Consider the following 14,951-nt stretch of genomic DNA (forward strand, 5'->3'; position numbering starts at 1 on the left):
GCGGACCTGGACGAGGGGCTTGCGGGGGTTAAATGTCTGGGAGGGTCGAGTTGTAACTGAGCTCATCCGGACCCCTCCTACTGCCGGTGAGCTCTGGCTTTTAACGGACATGTCGCTACTCGATGCCCCCCCTCCCCGCAGTACAGACACAGGTTGGTGGTGAACAAGCGTTGACGCTCCATAGCGCTGAGTGAGGACCGGCCCACTTCCATGGGTTCATCTGGTCTCTCAGCAGGTTCGGGTGTGGCAGTGCCGGGTTCACTGGATCGGCGAGTGCTGGGGAGCGTAGGGGTCTGGCGCCCTCTCTCCCATCAACGACCCTGGACCCGGTGATCGATCCGCATCGCCAAAGCAATGGCTCCGTCGAGAGTGGTCTGGGGTTCGTGGGAGACCAGCTCGTCTTTAATATAATCCGCCAGACTGTGGTAAAAAGCGTCCACCAGCGCCTCATTATTCCACGAACTGCGCACTGCTAAAGTTAGGAAGTTAATGGTATGATCCACCACCGTGCTCCGCCCCTGCTGAACAGACATGAGTTCTCTGGGTGCGGACCCCGAGCTGGGTCGTGACATGTACAGGAAGACAATCAAATATGACTCAGGATAGGTCCATTATGCCAATTATGTTTGTGACATCACAAACGGTGCTCTAGTTAATCAAATCGTCTTGATTGTGTCAGGGCCACGAATCCTAAAACTCAACAAATATTTATTGATGCAGGAAGCGTTAGTTTTCCAGATTCTAGGAGTTGGTCGGGTTAGGGAGGACCACTATGTACATGTAGATACCTGAAAAAATGTTTTTCACAATAGGATCTCTTTTATACTGAATGTTATAAAACACCAGACTAGTGGAGGTCCTGACAGTATAGAATAGACCACCAGAGGAAAACAGTGCAGAAGGAAGATAGAGGGCATGAGATAGGTGTGATGTCTGGGGAGAGACTCATCACGTTCTGACGGGACCCAACGGTTCTCAACAATTGGACTCGACAGGAGCTGGTGGGCCCTGAACCAACATCCATGTGTGATGGAAACCAACACCCAGAGAGGCTACCAGAACCCAGCAGGGCCATGCTAGCTGAGAACGTCCATCTCCTGCAGCCAGGAGCATCCAGAAGCCATCACCCAAAGATCCACATGGGTGCCCTGAGAACCAGGTATACCCAGAGACCAAGAGGAGGCAGCAACAGATAACCCTAGGGCGCACAGGACAAGGCCAGGAGGCACAGGGTAAGGAGTGGATAAGTGGGTGGGTGGGCAGTGGCTGAAGAAGACCTGAGAGTGCAGGTAATACCTGGTGTAATGAGAGTAAAGCTTTCTGACTCTCATGGTTTGTTGATCTGGAGGACAGGGAGGTATGTAGAGACAACATTATGAATTTTAAAGTACATTCACTATTTGATCTGGAGCCAGTGAAGTTGTTGCAGGATAGGGATAATGTCTGTGTAGGTTCTCGGTCATCCAGGTCGAGATCGAGAAGGCCAGGAAAGAATGAACTGGACTGGCTTAAGGTTGGTTGAAGATGTTTCACCTCATCCAAGAAGATTCTGAACTGAAATGTTTCTTCAAACCTGAAAGCGATTCTCAGAGGTAATATATCTTCATCCAACCTGCTCTGATGAAGATGTAAAGCAGGTCCGGTTCATTCTTTTCTCTTATTGATAGGGATACTGTCATGGGTGGAGGAAGTTGTGGTAGTGATGAGGGCAGCACACTTCTGAACCAGCAGGAGTCTATGTTGGGATTCATGTATCTGCTGCTGCAAAGGATAGGTGTCCTCAGTCACACTGAAGAGCCTCAGTGCCAAATACCACAAACATTCAGACATACTAATCATCACAAATCCTTTGGTGTAACAACCATTTTAATTGTTCCACCTCTTAATCTCTCCTGATTGAACAAGGAAATGAATTTCTTTACCAAATTTTGTTTTCACATTTTTTCATGAATTATGACTGTCATATTTTTATTTTTTTTATTATGTTGTAACCATCAGAAGCACACACATGTGATGGGCTCACCTGATTCCTGACCAAGGCAAGAAGAACATATGCTGTGGCCTCCAGTGTGTATACATGGCCTTTAGGTACAGGCCAGTGGGACACATCTAACAAGAACATACACAGAGATTGACCACCATGCTCTGCTTGTATGACTCCATTGACAATCAAGTCTTTTTTTTTTTAAAATTGTATATACTGGTTTGATCCCCGAAGGGAAATTAAGAACGCACACTCTAGCTACTGATTCAAACGCATGCATACATATATATTTGTGAGTACAGGCCCCTGTATCACACACACACACACACAAGGGGGCCTGTAGGCATGCAGGGGAGGTAGAGAGGCAGGCAGCTCCTTCTTGGTGCGCCTCAAATGAGCAATTTGTAAAGGGGACGGCACCTTGCTCAAGGGTGCCTCGGCAGTGCTCCGGAAGTGAGCAGACACCTCCCACTGTCCACTCACCTCCGGGTATTTTTGGGGGGGGCGGGAGCGGGAAACGAACCGCCGATCTTAAATCATAGGACGACCCGCTCTACCACCCGCTTTACCACTGAGCCGCTGCCGCCCTCAAGTGTCAAGAGGACACTTGAGCCTCAAAAACATGTACACATAAACACACAATGAAAACACACAAAATATGTTATTCCTGCTGATAGTGAGGAACCCACCTGGGGAGAAAAACTTGGACACGGTCTCCCAGTTCAGTTTGTTTTCACTGGCCAGGGCGTAAGATGTCATTGCAACAGCATATGGGTTGGTGAGGGCGGATAGACGTGTCTGCAGGTAGGACACCGCCCTGTTTATACTGACTGTTAGAGACTGAAATGAAGGAACATGCAGAAAATAAGACAATGAATAAAGCAGAGGCTTAGTGAATAACAGAGACAAGCAGAGCCGGACCACACTGGAAAAGTTCTCACTGTAAATTTAAAGCGATTAATCTTGTGTCACCTGCAAAGTACTGCATTTTTACAGTTTCTTAATGGATGATATGTAGTTGTCCCATATGTAGCGTTGCAGTATACAGTGCACTCTTGTTACTCGCGGTTAATGCGTTCCAGGAACCGCACACGATTAACGAATTCTGCGATAGAGCGACAAACTATTTATCTTATTATTTATATAAATTTAAACGTTTATGAATTCTCCCCGTACTGATTTAAACCACCTTCTATCTGTATTACCTTTAAAACACTCTGATAGACTGTTTAATGCACTTTTGTGTCTCACGGAAGTCTGACACTCACAGAACGTAGAACACTTCAGGGTGCAGTCAGCCAATAGAATGTGTGCACGGTATCACGTGACTGCCTACCAAAAATCCGCAACGATGCGCGAATGTTTGAGGGCACACTGTACTACTACAAACGAAATACACTTTGTTACTGCATTAAATTTTTTAAATTTAAATTTTTTTTAAATTTTATATACTGGTTTGATCCCCGAAGGGAAATTAAGAACGCACACTCTAGCTACCGATTCAAATGCATGCATACATATATATTAGTGACTACAGGCCCCTGTATCACACACACACAAGGGGGCCTGTAGACATGCAGGGGAGGTAGAGTGGCAGGCAGCTCCTTCTTGGTGCGCCTCAAATGAGCAGTTTGTAAAGGGGACGGCACCTTGCTCAAGGGTGCCTCGGCAGTGCTCCGGAGGTGAGCTGACACCTCCCACTGTCAGCTCACCTCCGGGTATTTTTTGGGGGGGCGGGAGCAGGAATCGAACCGCCGATCTTAAATCATAGGACGACCCGCTCTACCGCCTGCTTTACCACTGAGCCACTGCCGCCCAAAAAATGTGGAACGCTTCACGAATTTGCGTGTCATGTCATTATTGTAAATTCACAACACAATACTTTTGACAGATCTGCCTGTAAATTAACTTGTGTTGCAGTATGTAAACTGTTCACCCCTCTACAATGTCCATCCTGCTTTTCTTTTTTTTCCAAATCAGTGTTACACAACAAAATCCAGCCTCGACACCCAAAAGGTCCAAGGCAACTACCAAAAAGGTGTGACAACCATTCACACAGGATAGGAGCTTGGAGCTTTGTTCCTTCATTCCTCCATTTCTTTGCTCCTTTGTTCCTTGGTCAGCTTGGTTACAGTAGTTGTTTTGTTCAGAAAAAGCTGTCAAACGTCTCACCCTGCCACCAGAGGATGCTGTCTTACCCCACCAACATGCCATGTTTTTTCAAGGCTACATGGTTAACATACAGCAGGTTTGACAAATATTAAATATCAAGCTGACATTTTTCAGTACAAAAAAAAGATAATTAAATCAAACAAAAGTATTCCAGAGTTTGGCATTTGAACTTTGTATTTATAATGAATCAATTAATCCATGTCTGCAGTTGTGTTGCTATGGTGATGTTATAATGGCCACAAGCATGATGGGTGCTGTTTTAGCGTACAGTGTGAGGTGCTCCGGCAAGAGGACACTCGACAGAATGTTTGCATGTTTGAAAGTAAATGTGCTTCTATTTTGACTTAACGATAAAGCTTCAGATCCAACACATTTTTAGTTTTCATCTGACAGAAATAAATGTGTACGTTGTAGTAGTTACGAGAACATATTAACTGTTTGGCCCCTCCAAGTCTTCAATCAGTGGTCAGAGATGAACGTTTACATACTGTGTTAACTGAATATCAAAAGTGACCGCGTTGGAATGAGGTTTTGGATTGGTAACATTGCAGTATGTTGTATATTTTGAGTTACAAGCCAAAATCTGAGTTACGAGCAGATCAAAGTGTGGAACGTGGGCTGAAAGTGGCAGAAATAATATGAAGAACATTGAGTTAAGCAAAAGTGAATCAGTTCTGAGATAAGCCGTGAAGAATGTGGCGAGTATATTAAGCTAAACTATGAACGAATAGTTCATGATGAGTGAAAGCAAACAATACAGGACGAAGCAAACCAATATCCTCTGTCTATTGCCTGCACCCTCCACCTCCACGGGCATCTTCAGTTAACTCAAGTCTTCTAATCTCCAAGACAAATACACTTTATCAACCAGTTTATTTCTTCACTTTCATATTTGTCTTATTTAAAGAGGTCCTATTATGAAAAACACATTTTTTTATAATAGGACGTCAACATATTCATAGTTGTCCTCCCTACCAACTCCTAGAATCTGGAAAACATGTCCTGTATGGACAGTAAAACAGAGATTTGTACAAGACTCAAAATAAATGATTTGTTTGAGATGAGCTCCCGCCATGACATAACAACAGGAGAGGTTGACAGGACTGATGGACTGAACACCCCCTCCAAGGATGTGATCATCCCCAAGGTCCAGTTTGTGTTCTGGCTATGGTGGCAGTGTGTGGCAAAGACCTGACTTAGAGCTCAATGCTGAAAGTTCCTCAGTCTGTTGAAGTCAGCTAGCATTTGGGTAACTAGTTAGTTCTGCTTTGGTCTCTGTGTGTAGCCTGCCTCTCGTGTCCCTGTACCTTTATCTTCAGTGTCACAGCAAACACACACCCACACACACACACAACATATTTTTATCTTATTCACAGTTTCTTATGAGTAAAGTGCTACACAGAGAATGTCAGAATAAGGACAATTTAATGAAGAGCTAAAAAATGTAATAAATACAGGTTTGTATGCATACACAGGTTTGTACAGTTTTTAGTCTCCTAGCTTCATTTGTTCTCCTCCTCCTTACTGAGAGAGGTAGAGACAGAGGTAGTACAAGGACAGCGGCCAACAGCCAACAGTGGTGTGTAGTTCATGAGAACAAGACGATGTTTTGTCTTACTGCTCTGATACCATCCCTCTCACCAGTCTGGAATCCCCCGATACAAACGTAGTTATCTGGCATCGTAACCGTTAGACTGTGTTAGTGTCCCCCGCCTCACGCCCTAGAACAGCTAGGATAGGCTCCTGCTCCCCGTGACCTGTTACGGCGGATAAAGTGATGAATGAATAAATGAATAATGAAAAGATAAAAATAAGAGGGAAATACTGTATATAGTAACAAAGTTACTGAAAGTGCAGAAGCTGTGGATTGCGTGTAGCAAACACTGACAGGGAGCTCAGGAACATTTAATTAGGATCTTTAAAGGTCCCGTATTCTGCTTTTTTAATTCATGTCATTCAGCTGCCAGATGTCCAAAGACACTGCATTTGAAATGTCTTGTCCCAAACTGATCTGTGGTCCTCAATATCTTTGATTGAATATTGATAAAATCACTTCCGCCCTGAAACACTCTGTGGTAATGGGCGTGGCTCTGAGCTCCCTTCATCACAACCCCCTCCCCCTTGCGTTCACGTGTGTTTTGTTTACATGCGCCACGTGAACGCATGCTCCCTACCGATCGATCACCATAGGCTGGAACTTATTTAACTTTATTACTAAACATTTGGCTCTTATTTTTCTGGTGTTTGTCTCTCTCGTTAATAACTGTTGATGTCTCTGCGCTGAGCGTGGAGCTGCTTTCTCAGTCAGCTGAACGTGACTCTGTTGTTCATTATGTAAACACTACATGAGCTGATCCTACTGAGATCACCGGTACACATCGCAAAGAATTTCAAACACAGTATTTGTAAATGGGACAAAATCAGTGGAGACGACAACAGATGTTTACAGACAGGACGCAATTAAAGCTGTTTCCCGACTATCGTCACTGACAATGAGAGATCACTTGCTAACAGCACCGCGGAGTGAAGCTAACGCCGTCCAATGAAGTGTTACCGGTAAGAGGTGAGACAAAGAGTATGAGTCTATTGAACCGTTGGCTGTTGGGTGAAGTCAATACTTTATCTCCATCCACTAACCTGCGTCACAGTGAGGAGGAACATGAATGTATCAATATAGTACTTTAGTCACACATAAGAAACTGTAAATAAGATAAAAACATTCTGTGTGTGTGTGTGTGTGTGTGTGTGTGTGTGTGTGTGTGTGTGTGTGTGTGTGTGTGTGTGTGTGTGTGTGTGTGTGTGTGTGTGTGTGTGTGAACGTATCCATCTCTGTCTCTCACAAGGGTGTGAATGAGTGATAATTTCTCCTCTGGTGACAGTGAATCTCTGTTAGACTGTAAATAAAGGCTGAGGCTGTTGGTTAATCAGCAGTGTGGACACACGCAGCTGTGTTTTTTATAACAATGAGGATACACCTTTAGCAGACACACACACGACTGTAGCGGAGCTAACTAGTTAGCCAAATGCTAGCTGACTTCAACAGTTTTTGAGGAATTTTCAGTGTGTAGCTCTAAGCCAGGTCGTTACTACACACTGGCACGATAGCCTGACCACGAACCACACACACAAACACACGCGCACACACACACACACACACAAACACAAACACACACACACACAAACACACACACACACACGCAAACACACACACACACACACACACAAACACACACACACAAACACACACACACACAAACACACAAACACACACACACAAACACACACACACACACACACACAAACACACACACACACACACACAAACACACACACACAAACACACCCACACAAACACACACACACACACACACACAAACACACACACACACACGACTGAAGTGGACCTAACTAGTTAGCCAAATGCTAGCTGACTTCAACAGCTTGTGAGGAACTTTCAGTGTGTAGCTCTGAGCCAGGTCATTACCACACAATGCTACCATAGCCTTAACAAACTCTCCCTCGGGGATGACCACACCCATATCCGGGTAGACAATCAAATCTACTTCTTTTCCTTTCAGCTTTTCCCTTCAGGGGTCGCCACAGCCAATCAGTGTCCTCCTTCTAACCCTGTCTTCTGCTTCCTCTTCTCTCACACCAACTACCTTCATGTCCTCTTTCACTACATCCATAAACCTCCTCTTTGGTCTTCCTCTAGGCCTCCTGCCTGGCAGTTCAGAACTCAGCATCCTTCTACCAATATGTTCACTATCTCTCCTCTGGACATGTCCAAACCATCTCAGTCTGGCCTCTCTGACTTTATCTCCAGAACCTCTAACATGTGCTGTCCCTCTGATGTACTCATTCCTGATCCTATCCATCCTGGTCACTCCCAGAGAGAACCTCAGCATCTTCATCTCTGCTACCTCCAGCTCTGTCTCCTGTCTTTTCCTCAGTGACACTGTCTCCAGACCAAACAACATCGCTGGTCTCACCACAGGTTTATGACTCAGGATAGGTCAATTCGTCACTGTTTGTGACATCACAAACAGTTTTGAATGAAATAAGAGAAGATAGAATACAACTGCATGTATCGTGAGATACTTACATCAACAGCTGCACCACATATTTTGTGTGACTCTTGCATTGCAATGAGGCAGAAGGCTGTCATGGAGGCATCTCCATCTGCGCCCTGCACATCACTCTACACATAGACATACACACGTGGACACATTTATTTAATTGTTGTTTTATTACCCCAGGTTTACAACATGCTGGAACAGAAAGCAGTGCACATACCATCATGTGTGTGTTGAACACTTTTCCAACTTCTCTAAACATGCCGTTAGATCGCTGTGCATTGAAAATCAGAAATGCAACAGCATCACAAATGTGACTGGTCTGCACTGGCACTAGGTGGCTGGCCATTGTGAAAATCTTGGCAATGTAGGCTGTCAGCCTAACAGAGCAGGGGATGGAGAAATTATTTCATTTGGTCAGATATATAATATATATCCAACTTTCTATTCGCACACATTTAAGTTCAAGGGTGCTTGGATGCCTCACCAGGTGCTACTTTGGAAGGTTTCTAATCCAGCAAAATATTCATAACTCTTTTGGTAGCCTGTACAGAAAGAAAACATCACCTTTAAGAGTCATTGAACTTTCAGAACCAGTTTACAGACAAATATATAGCAGGCTAACTATCGTGAAATAACCAACCTGCTCTGATGAACTGGATGGCATCATCACGCCTTCTAAACAACACAGTTTCCCATTGGTTGGTTGTGTCCAAATACATGGTAGCAATGACGGTCATTGACATAGAATCTATGCTATCCTCTCCAGAACCTGAGGGCGGGCGGATTGGAGCCGCCATAGAGTTTCCACTGATGGGATTTTCCACATGTGAATGTATTAGTTCACCTGTGTGGACACAAAGCAAAAGTCAACTGTATTATTTAATTATGCTGTCTCATTAATCATGTAACAATGCTGATTTTACACTTCAACTGGTTTGAGGAAAACCCGTGTGCTCTCACCTGTCACAGAGATTTGTGTGCTCACAGGTGTGTTTGGAAGGAACTCTACCTGAGTGATTCTACTGCTGATTATTACCTGCTGCTGACCACCTAAAGACAGACGGATGGGAAGTTAAGGACTGCATTTATTTAGTAAATATTTGTTTCAACATCTGTAGTAAACTTACCTACACCTTTCTCAGCAGGATCCAATTTTATGATGGTATAATATTTCTTGAGAACACCCTCAGGCTGGAAACATGGCAATTAGAACACACATCCAGAATAACTAATGTGCGTTAAAACATGTGACTTTGAGGCCTTTCCGTTAACATGGTTCTCAATATTCAAAAAGGTTAGTATTAGTATGATTTTAGTATGATTTTCAGTTTCACTAAAAAAATCTCAATAGGAGCATCAAATAATTTCCTCCTCGCGGCAGCCGTTCCACACAACTCCTGAACTGAGCTTCAGCACAGGTGAGACACACTTTACAGATGTGAACCGGTGTTCACCTTTTACTATTATATAATCATGCATTATTCCTTCATTCATTCATTCATCTTCCAACCCGCTTAATCCGCTAACGCAGGTCGCGGGGTAGCCAGTGCCTATCCTGGCAGTCTCAGGGCGTGAGGCTGGGGACACTCCGGGCACGACGCCAGTGTACCGCGGAGCCACATAGAAACAAACAATCATTCACACACACACTCACTCCTATGGTCAATTTGGGACCGACCAATCAACCGGTTCAATTTGGGACCGACCAATCAACCTGAAGCGCATGCTTTTGGAGGTGGGAGGAAGCCGGAGAACCCGGAGAGAACCCACGCAGACACGGGGAGAGCATGCGAACTCCGCACAGAGCGGGACTCGAACCCGGGTCCGCCGTGTTGTGAGGCAGCAGCGCTAACCACTGCGCCACCGTGCCACCGTAATCATGCATTATATAATATTATAGAAATAATATTAATGCATGTTTGTCCTACCTTTACCAACAGCGTCTTCACGATCCCAGCAGTGAGCTCTGAGTTTCTAACAGCGGCTTTGACCATAATCTCATGGCGTCCTTCCTTCATGGGGACGATGCTGAAAGGTACAGACCTTGTAGTTTGGGGTCCAACTTTAATGATCTGACGATACGCCCCGTGCTCATAAGCTTTACTGCACACATTGTCGCTCTCAAAGACGTCCAAACGCACCTTCAAAATGGATGGAAAAAGGAATCAACATGAACAACAGAATAAAGAGTTAAACAAATCATTTACCAAACTGATTAACTGATTATTAATCAGCATTAACTCTGTGCTCAGACTATCAATCACTGTGAATATAATGAATCCCCCACACAGGATCTGATCACACATTGTTAACTGTGATCAGAAAACAAGAACTGTCATCTTTGTGTGTCTCAGGTGATGTGACACCATGAATGTTTGATCACGTTAGGTTGTGACGTTTTTTTCAGTTTTTATATGCTTATCGTAGAGGGAAGCCCTTTTCAGTTACGTTTGTGTGTGATTTTACTGGGAATCAAGTCTTTTGTTCACCAGAAGGGGGCGGGTGAGTGTGCAGGTGTTCCAGCAGAGGTGAGTATAACAAACGTCTCACCACCGTGGAACCGTCCACTGTTCTCTCCAGTCACTAACCGGTTAAACGACACGTGTGATGTCAGGAGATGATGTCTGTGTGTTTGACTGTCAGGAGGTTCATTTAATGTCTCGTGCATCCGTCAGGAAGGCATGAAGGCTAGCTTAGCTTAGCGTAGCTTAGCTCACTGAGCCTTTACATTGTGTGTCTTAGCCTCGATGCTTTTCACTTGGTTTTGGACTCTGCATTTATGTGTGTTTATTTCATAGCATTTTTAGGAATGGGTTTTGGAGAGGGTTTGTTGGATATACGTATTTAATGAGTGATATTTGTTTATCCTTGCCAGCTGTGCCAATTTGGTTACAACAGATCTGTAAACAAAGAATTTTGGCAACGAAAATTGTATTTTATTTCAGAGGTGAATGAAGAATAACAGAATATATACAGTGTGGGAATTACAGTAAAATTAATTTGCTGAGAAATACACATTTTTTTATGTTGATAGATAAGGGTTTGTATAGTGTAAATGTTTAAAGAAGACAGATGTGAAGATGTTGAAAAGTGAAATGTATTTTCAGTTCAGCAAAGGGATGAGTGTAATAAACATCTACCTTTGGCTGTATCATCATTTTATCGTTCTCTCCAGGACCTGTTTAATCTGACCACTGGCCTGAAACCGGGGCCTGGTACAACGACACACGCCTGTCTGACAGCCGGCTGTAGTGTCGGTTTGGTTTAGCATGTCTGTCGGGTATAGCTACAGCACATGGACTCATCTCACCTCATGTTCCTACACGGTCCCTGTATGCCCAACATGAGACACCAGTGACGGGTCACCTCTTACGACTACAGGTGAAGGTATAGAGAGATAAAGGGAACCAGATAATACAATAGAACATTTGTTTTCAGCTAATACGGCACAACAGGAACAAAAAGGAAATTAATAAACAATGATGGGCTGCACAACGGTGCAGTGGGTGGCGCTGTCGCCGCACAGCAGGCGGGTCCGGGTTCGAGTCCCGCTCTGTGTGGAGTTAGCATTTTCTCCCTGTGTCTGGGGGGGTTCTCTCCGGGTTCTCCGGCTTCCTCCCACATCCAGAAGCATGTGCTTCAGGTTGATTGGCCGGTCCCAAATAGACCATAGGAATGTGTGTGTGTGTTTGTGTGTGTGTGTGTGTGTGTGTGTGTGTGTGTGTGTGTGTGTGTGTGGGCCCTGTACACACTAATATACAGTATATATGCATACACTTGACAGAATAGTAGAGTGTGCTGTCTTAATTTGTCTTAATAGTATAAATAGATTAAAAAACTATTTTTTTAACGTTTAAATATCTTTTGTGTCGTGTCCTCTTTCCAGTAGTGTTCTTCCCTTTTAAACATGTCACTGAGGAGTCTGACTTCGTTCTTATTTATCCAGGTCACAGTTATCCAAAGTTTTTTAAGTCGATGTGATGATGAGATGCTTCTGACTGCTTCAAAGAAGAGTCTTCCTTCCTTCTCCCACTTTTTCTTGATGTATTTTGTTGTGTTGGTTATTAAGTACTCTTACATAGATGAGAGATAACCTTTAGTTACTGATTTACCTGCATTTCTAAAATGTTTGATTAGGGCTTTGTTGGCTTTTTTTCAAGTTCTTTTCATGTTTTGAATATAATTTCATAGGAATAAATAATTGCAAATGTTTAAATGTTTTTTTTTTGAAGGTTAAAGGAGTCTCTGAGCATTTGAAAACTCATAATTTCATTTTCCTGTATAATGCCACCTAAAGATGCCTTTTGTAAATAGTAGTCCTCAATCCAGTTTATTTATCCTCCTCCAACTCTCCATACACTACAGTGCATCTGTGCTTACATACAGGTGGAATATTCTAGACTTACAGTAACAGGAGTTGGGCTGTAGTTATTCACCAGAACCTTTATCTCCAGCTGCTCTCCACGGACAGCAGTGCTGGGCAGTAGAACATCCAGGTAGAACTCCTTCTGAACGGTGACCTCTAGTGGGTCGGCCACACAGATACCTTAATGTCAGAGAGAAAAATAGACAATCAAGCCCATCATTGGGTATTGTGTCTGTATGTTTGCATACATCCTATATAAAAAAAAATCCACACAACAAATAAAGCTGCAGCTCTCATAGGACTTAGTCAATAAACAAAGTTTGGGAAACTGATTTCAATATTCAAATCTAACAACATAAAATTAACTGGTAAGAAATGTGTGATCGTCCAACAAAAGCTCTCCAAACTTCAGATGCCTGTTGGATGAGAGGTGAAAAGTCTTCCAGCTGTTTCCCATGTTTAGTTCACGTTATTCAACAGAGTTCTATATGAGCTGGAGGACTGAGGAACCTCGCACACAGAACAACAAATTCTGGACCATTTTGGCCATTATGGGACAGGTAATACGGATAGAAAATGTCATAGCAGAGAACTGGCATATACAATAACAGACTCAGAAACACAGCATTCATCTACTCAAATTATAAATGATAGCAGAAAAAACAAGCAGTGCAAAAAAACAAGAGCCTGACCATGAAATCTTGACAGACTAATGCCGGTGATCTGCCAGGTTGTGATGGAGTCAGGAACAATAACTGTTTTCACAGTGGACGTTGTGTTACTGGAACAACAGAACAAACCAGAACAACAGAGGAAGGTGTTCAGCTCAGACATCGTAATGTTCTTCCAATCTGTTGTCAAGATGACTGAACTATTTACATAGTTTGAACATGCTGCCCCGGGCCAATCTTAGTCTTCAGTTGTTCAAAAGCCTCTTGATGAAAGGGGCAACATACTCAACTGATAAGACACAAGACCAGTGGCTTCAGATTAAAGCGTAGAGTATTCAAATAAAGTGATGAAGAGGAGTTTTCACCAACATAAAACCACGGTTTGGGAAGACTGTAGACTGTGTATTGTGACTATTGCCTCACCAGTTTGCATCTGCTCTGAAGCAGGATGGCAGTTTGACAGACGACCACATCCAGCTTTCAGGGAAGCGGGAAAGAGAAGTAATTGTATATATATCTTTGTAAATGCCTTTATCGTCCCCACCTAAAGTGTCAATAAAGACGTTACCACATTTTGAACCACTGCTGTCTCAAGGATTGTGATAGTGACACTAATATAAGTGTTGATTTTTACCCAAGTCAGTTCTGTCGTCTGCTGTAGAAGTGGAGCGTTTCCTTCTGTAGAGGGATGGACACTTCAAATCTGCAGATGCAAAAAACCCGACATCAGATTATTTACAGCAGAGCCAGGAGGGTATAATAGGCTCTCTGGAATGTTATAATCATCCACATTGTCATATTAACATATCCAAACAGAATAATCTAGCACAGGGATCTCAAAGTCAAACTCACAGAGGGCCAAAAACCCAAATTTGCCTCTAGCCGAGGGCCGGATGTTCAATGTTTATTAAAACATACTGAAATGATTGCACTCAGCCTATTGAACCAAGAGTGTATGTACTGTATATTATTAAAGGATTAAATGAGTGAAGCAATATTTTCTTATGGATCTGTCAGTGATTTCAACTGAAAACATTTTTCAACAGGTACAGTTAAAGATGAACTTCCTTCAAAGAAAAATCACGTCTTTGTGTGTTTCTGAGATGTTTGATGGTGTCTTCTTAGATGATATTCTTTCATTACAGCCAAACGTTGTCCACACAGACCCACCCATCGGGGTTTGGGTACTTCTAGTCCATACTGGGTGCAGATCTTCCTGTACACTATCACAGCTACTTGGTTGTGTCTCTCCATGTATGCTGACCCAGCTAGCATCTCACACGCTGCTACTATGTGCTGGACTGTCTCTGGCACCTCTTTACACCGCCTGCACCTCAGGTCTGATCTACAGGTGTAGTTGGGAGGTGAGCAGGAGCGGAACTGGGTCCTTCCTACTCTTTTCTAATCCAAATGTAAAGGAGGCAGGGAGGATGATCAGCTGAGGGTTTAACAAGGCAAGAACAGGACCCCCGGTGGTTTCCAGTGATAATAGATAGTTTGAGATAAAGAGTGTCACACCTGAGTGTGATTGGAACATGGCGAAAGGCAAGACGGAGTTTTAAATTTTAAGTTTGTTGCTGCCGTTCTTATTAGGCTTCCAAAGGTACATGTAGGCCTCACCAAGGTTTTGTTCAGCATACCAGACCTTTCTTTGTTTTATGAATGCAAAAGTTTTGAAT

General features: G+C 43.4%; 1 protein-coding gene across 1 annotated transcript in view; it reads right to left on the reverse strand.

Moving 5' to 3' along the window:
* LOC137593461 (complement C3-like) overlaps positions 1–14,074 on the reverse strand; it is a 30,980-nt gene extending 16,906 nt beyond the window's left edge. The window contains exons 1-13 of the mRNA XM_068312166.1: positions 13,907–14,074; positions 13,696–13,816; positions 13,294–13,382; positions 12,642–12,781; positions 10,164–10,376; positions 9,363–9,426; positions 9,196–9,285; positions 8,876–9,079; positions 8,720–8,777; positions 8,453–8,612; positions 8,262–8,357; positions 2,674–2,824; positions 2,024–2,109 (exon numbers count right to left, since the gene is read on the reverse strand). Coding sequence (XP_068168267.1) covers positions 2,024–2,109; positions 2,674–2,824; positions 8,262–8,357; positions 8,453–8,612; positions 8,720–8,777; positions 8,876–9,079; positions 9,196–9,285; positions 9,363–9,426; positions 10,164–10,376; positions 12,642–12,781; positions 13,294–13,382; positions 13,696–13,745 — 1,401 coding nt within the window. The 5' untranslated portion in view covers positions 13,746–13,816; positions 13,907–14,074. The remainder of the gene's footprint in view (positions 1–2,023; positions 2,110–2,673; positions 2,825–8,261; positions 8,358–8,452; positions 8,613–8,719; positions 8,778–8,875; positions 9,080–9,195; positions 9,286–9,362; positions 9,427–10,163; positions 10,377–12,641; positions 12,782–13,293; positions 13,383–13,695; positions 13,817–13,906) is intronic.
* Positions 14,075–14,951: the final 877 nt, after the last annotated feature.

The sequence above is a fragment of the Antennarius striatus genome, chromosome 4 (assembly GCF_040054535.1).
Source record: "Antennarius striatus isolate MH-2024 chromosome 4, ASM4005453v1, whole genome shotgun sequence".
NCBI classification, from domain to species: Eukaryota; Metazoa; Chordata; class Actinopteri; order Lophiiformes; family Antennariidae; genus Antennarius; species Antennarius striatus.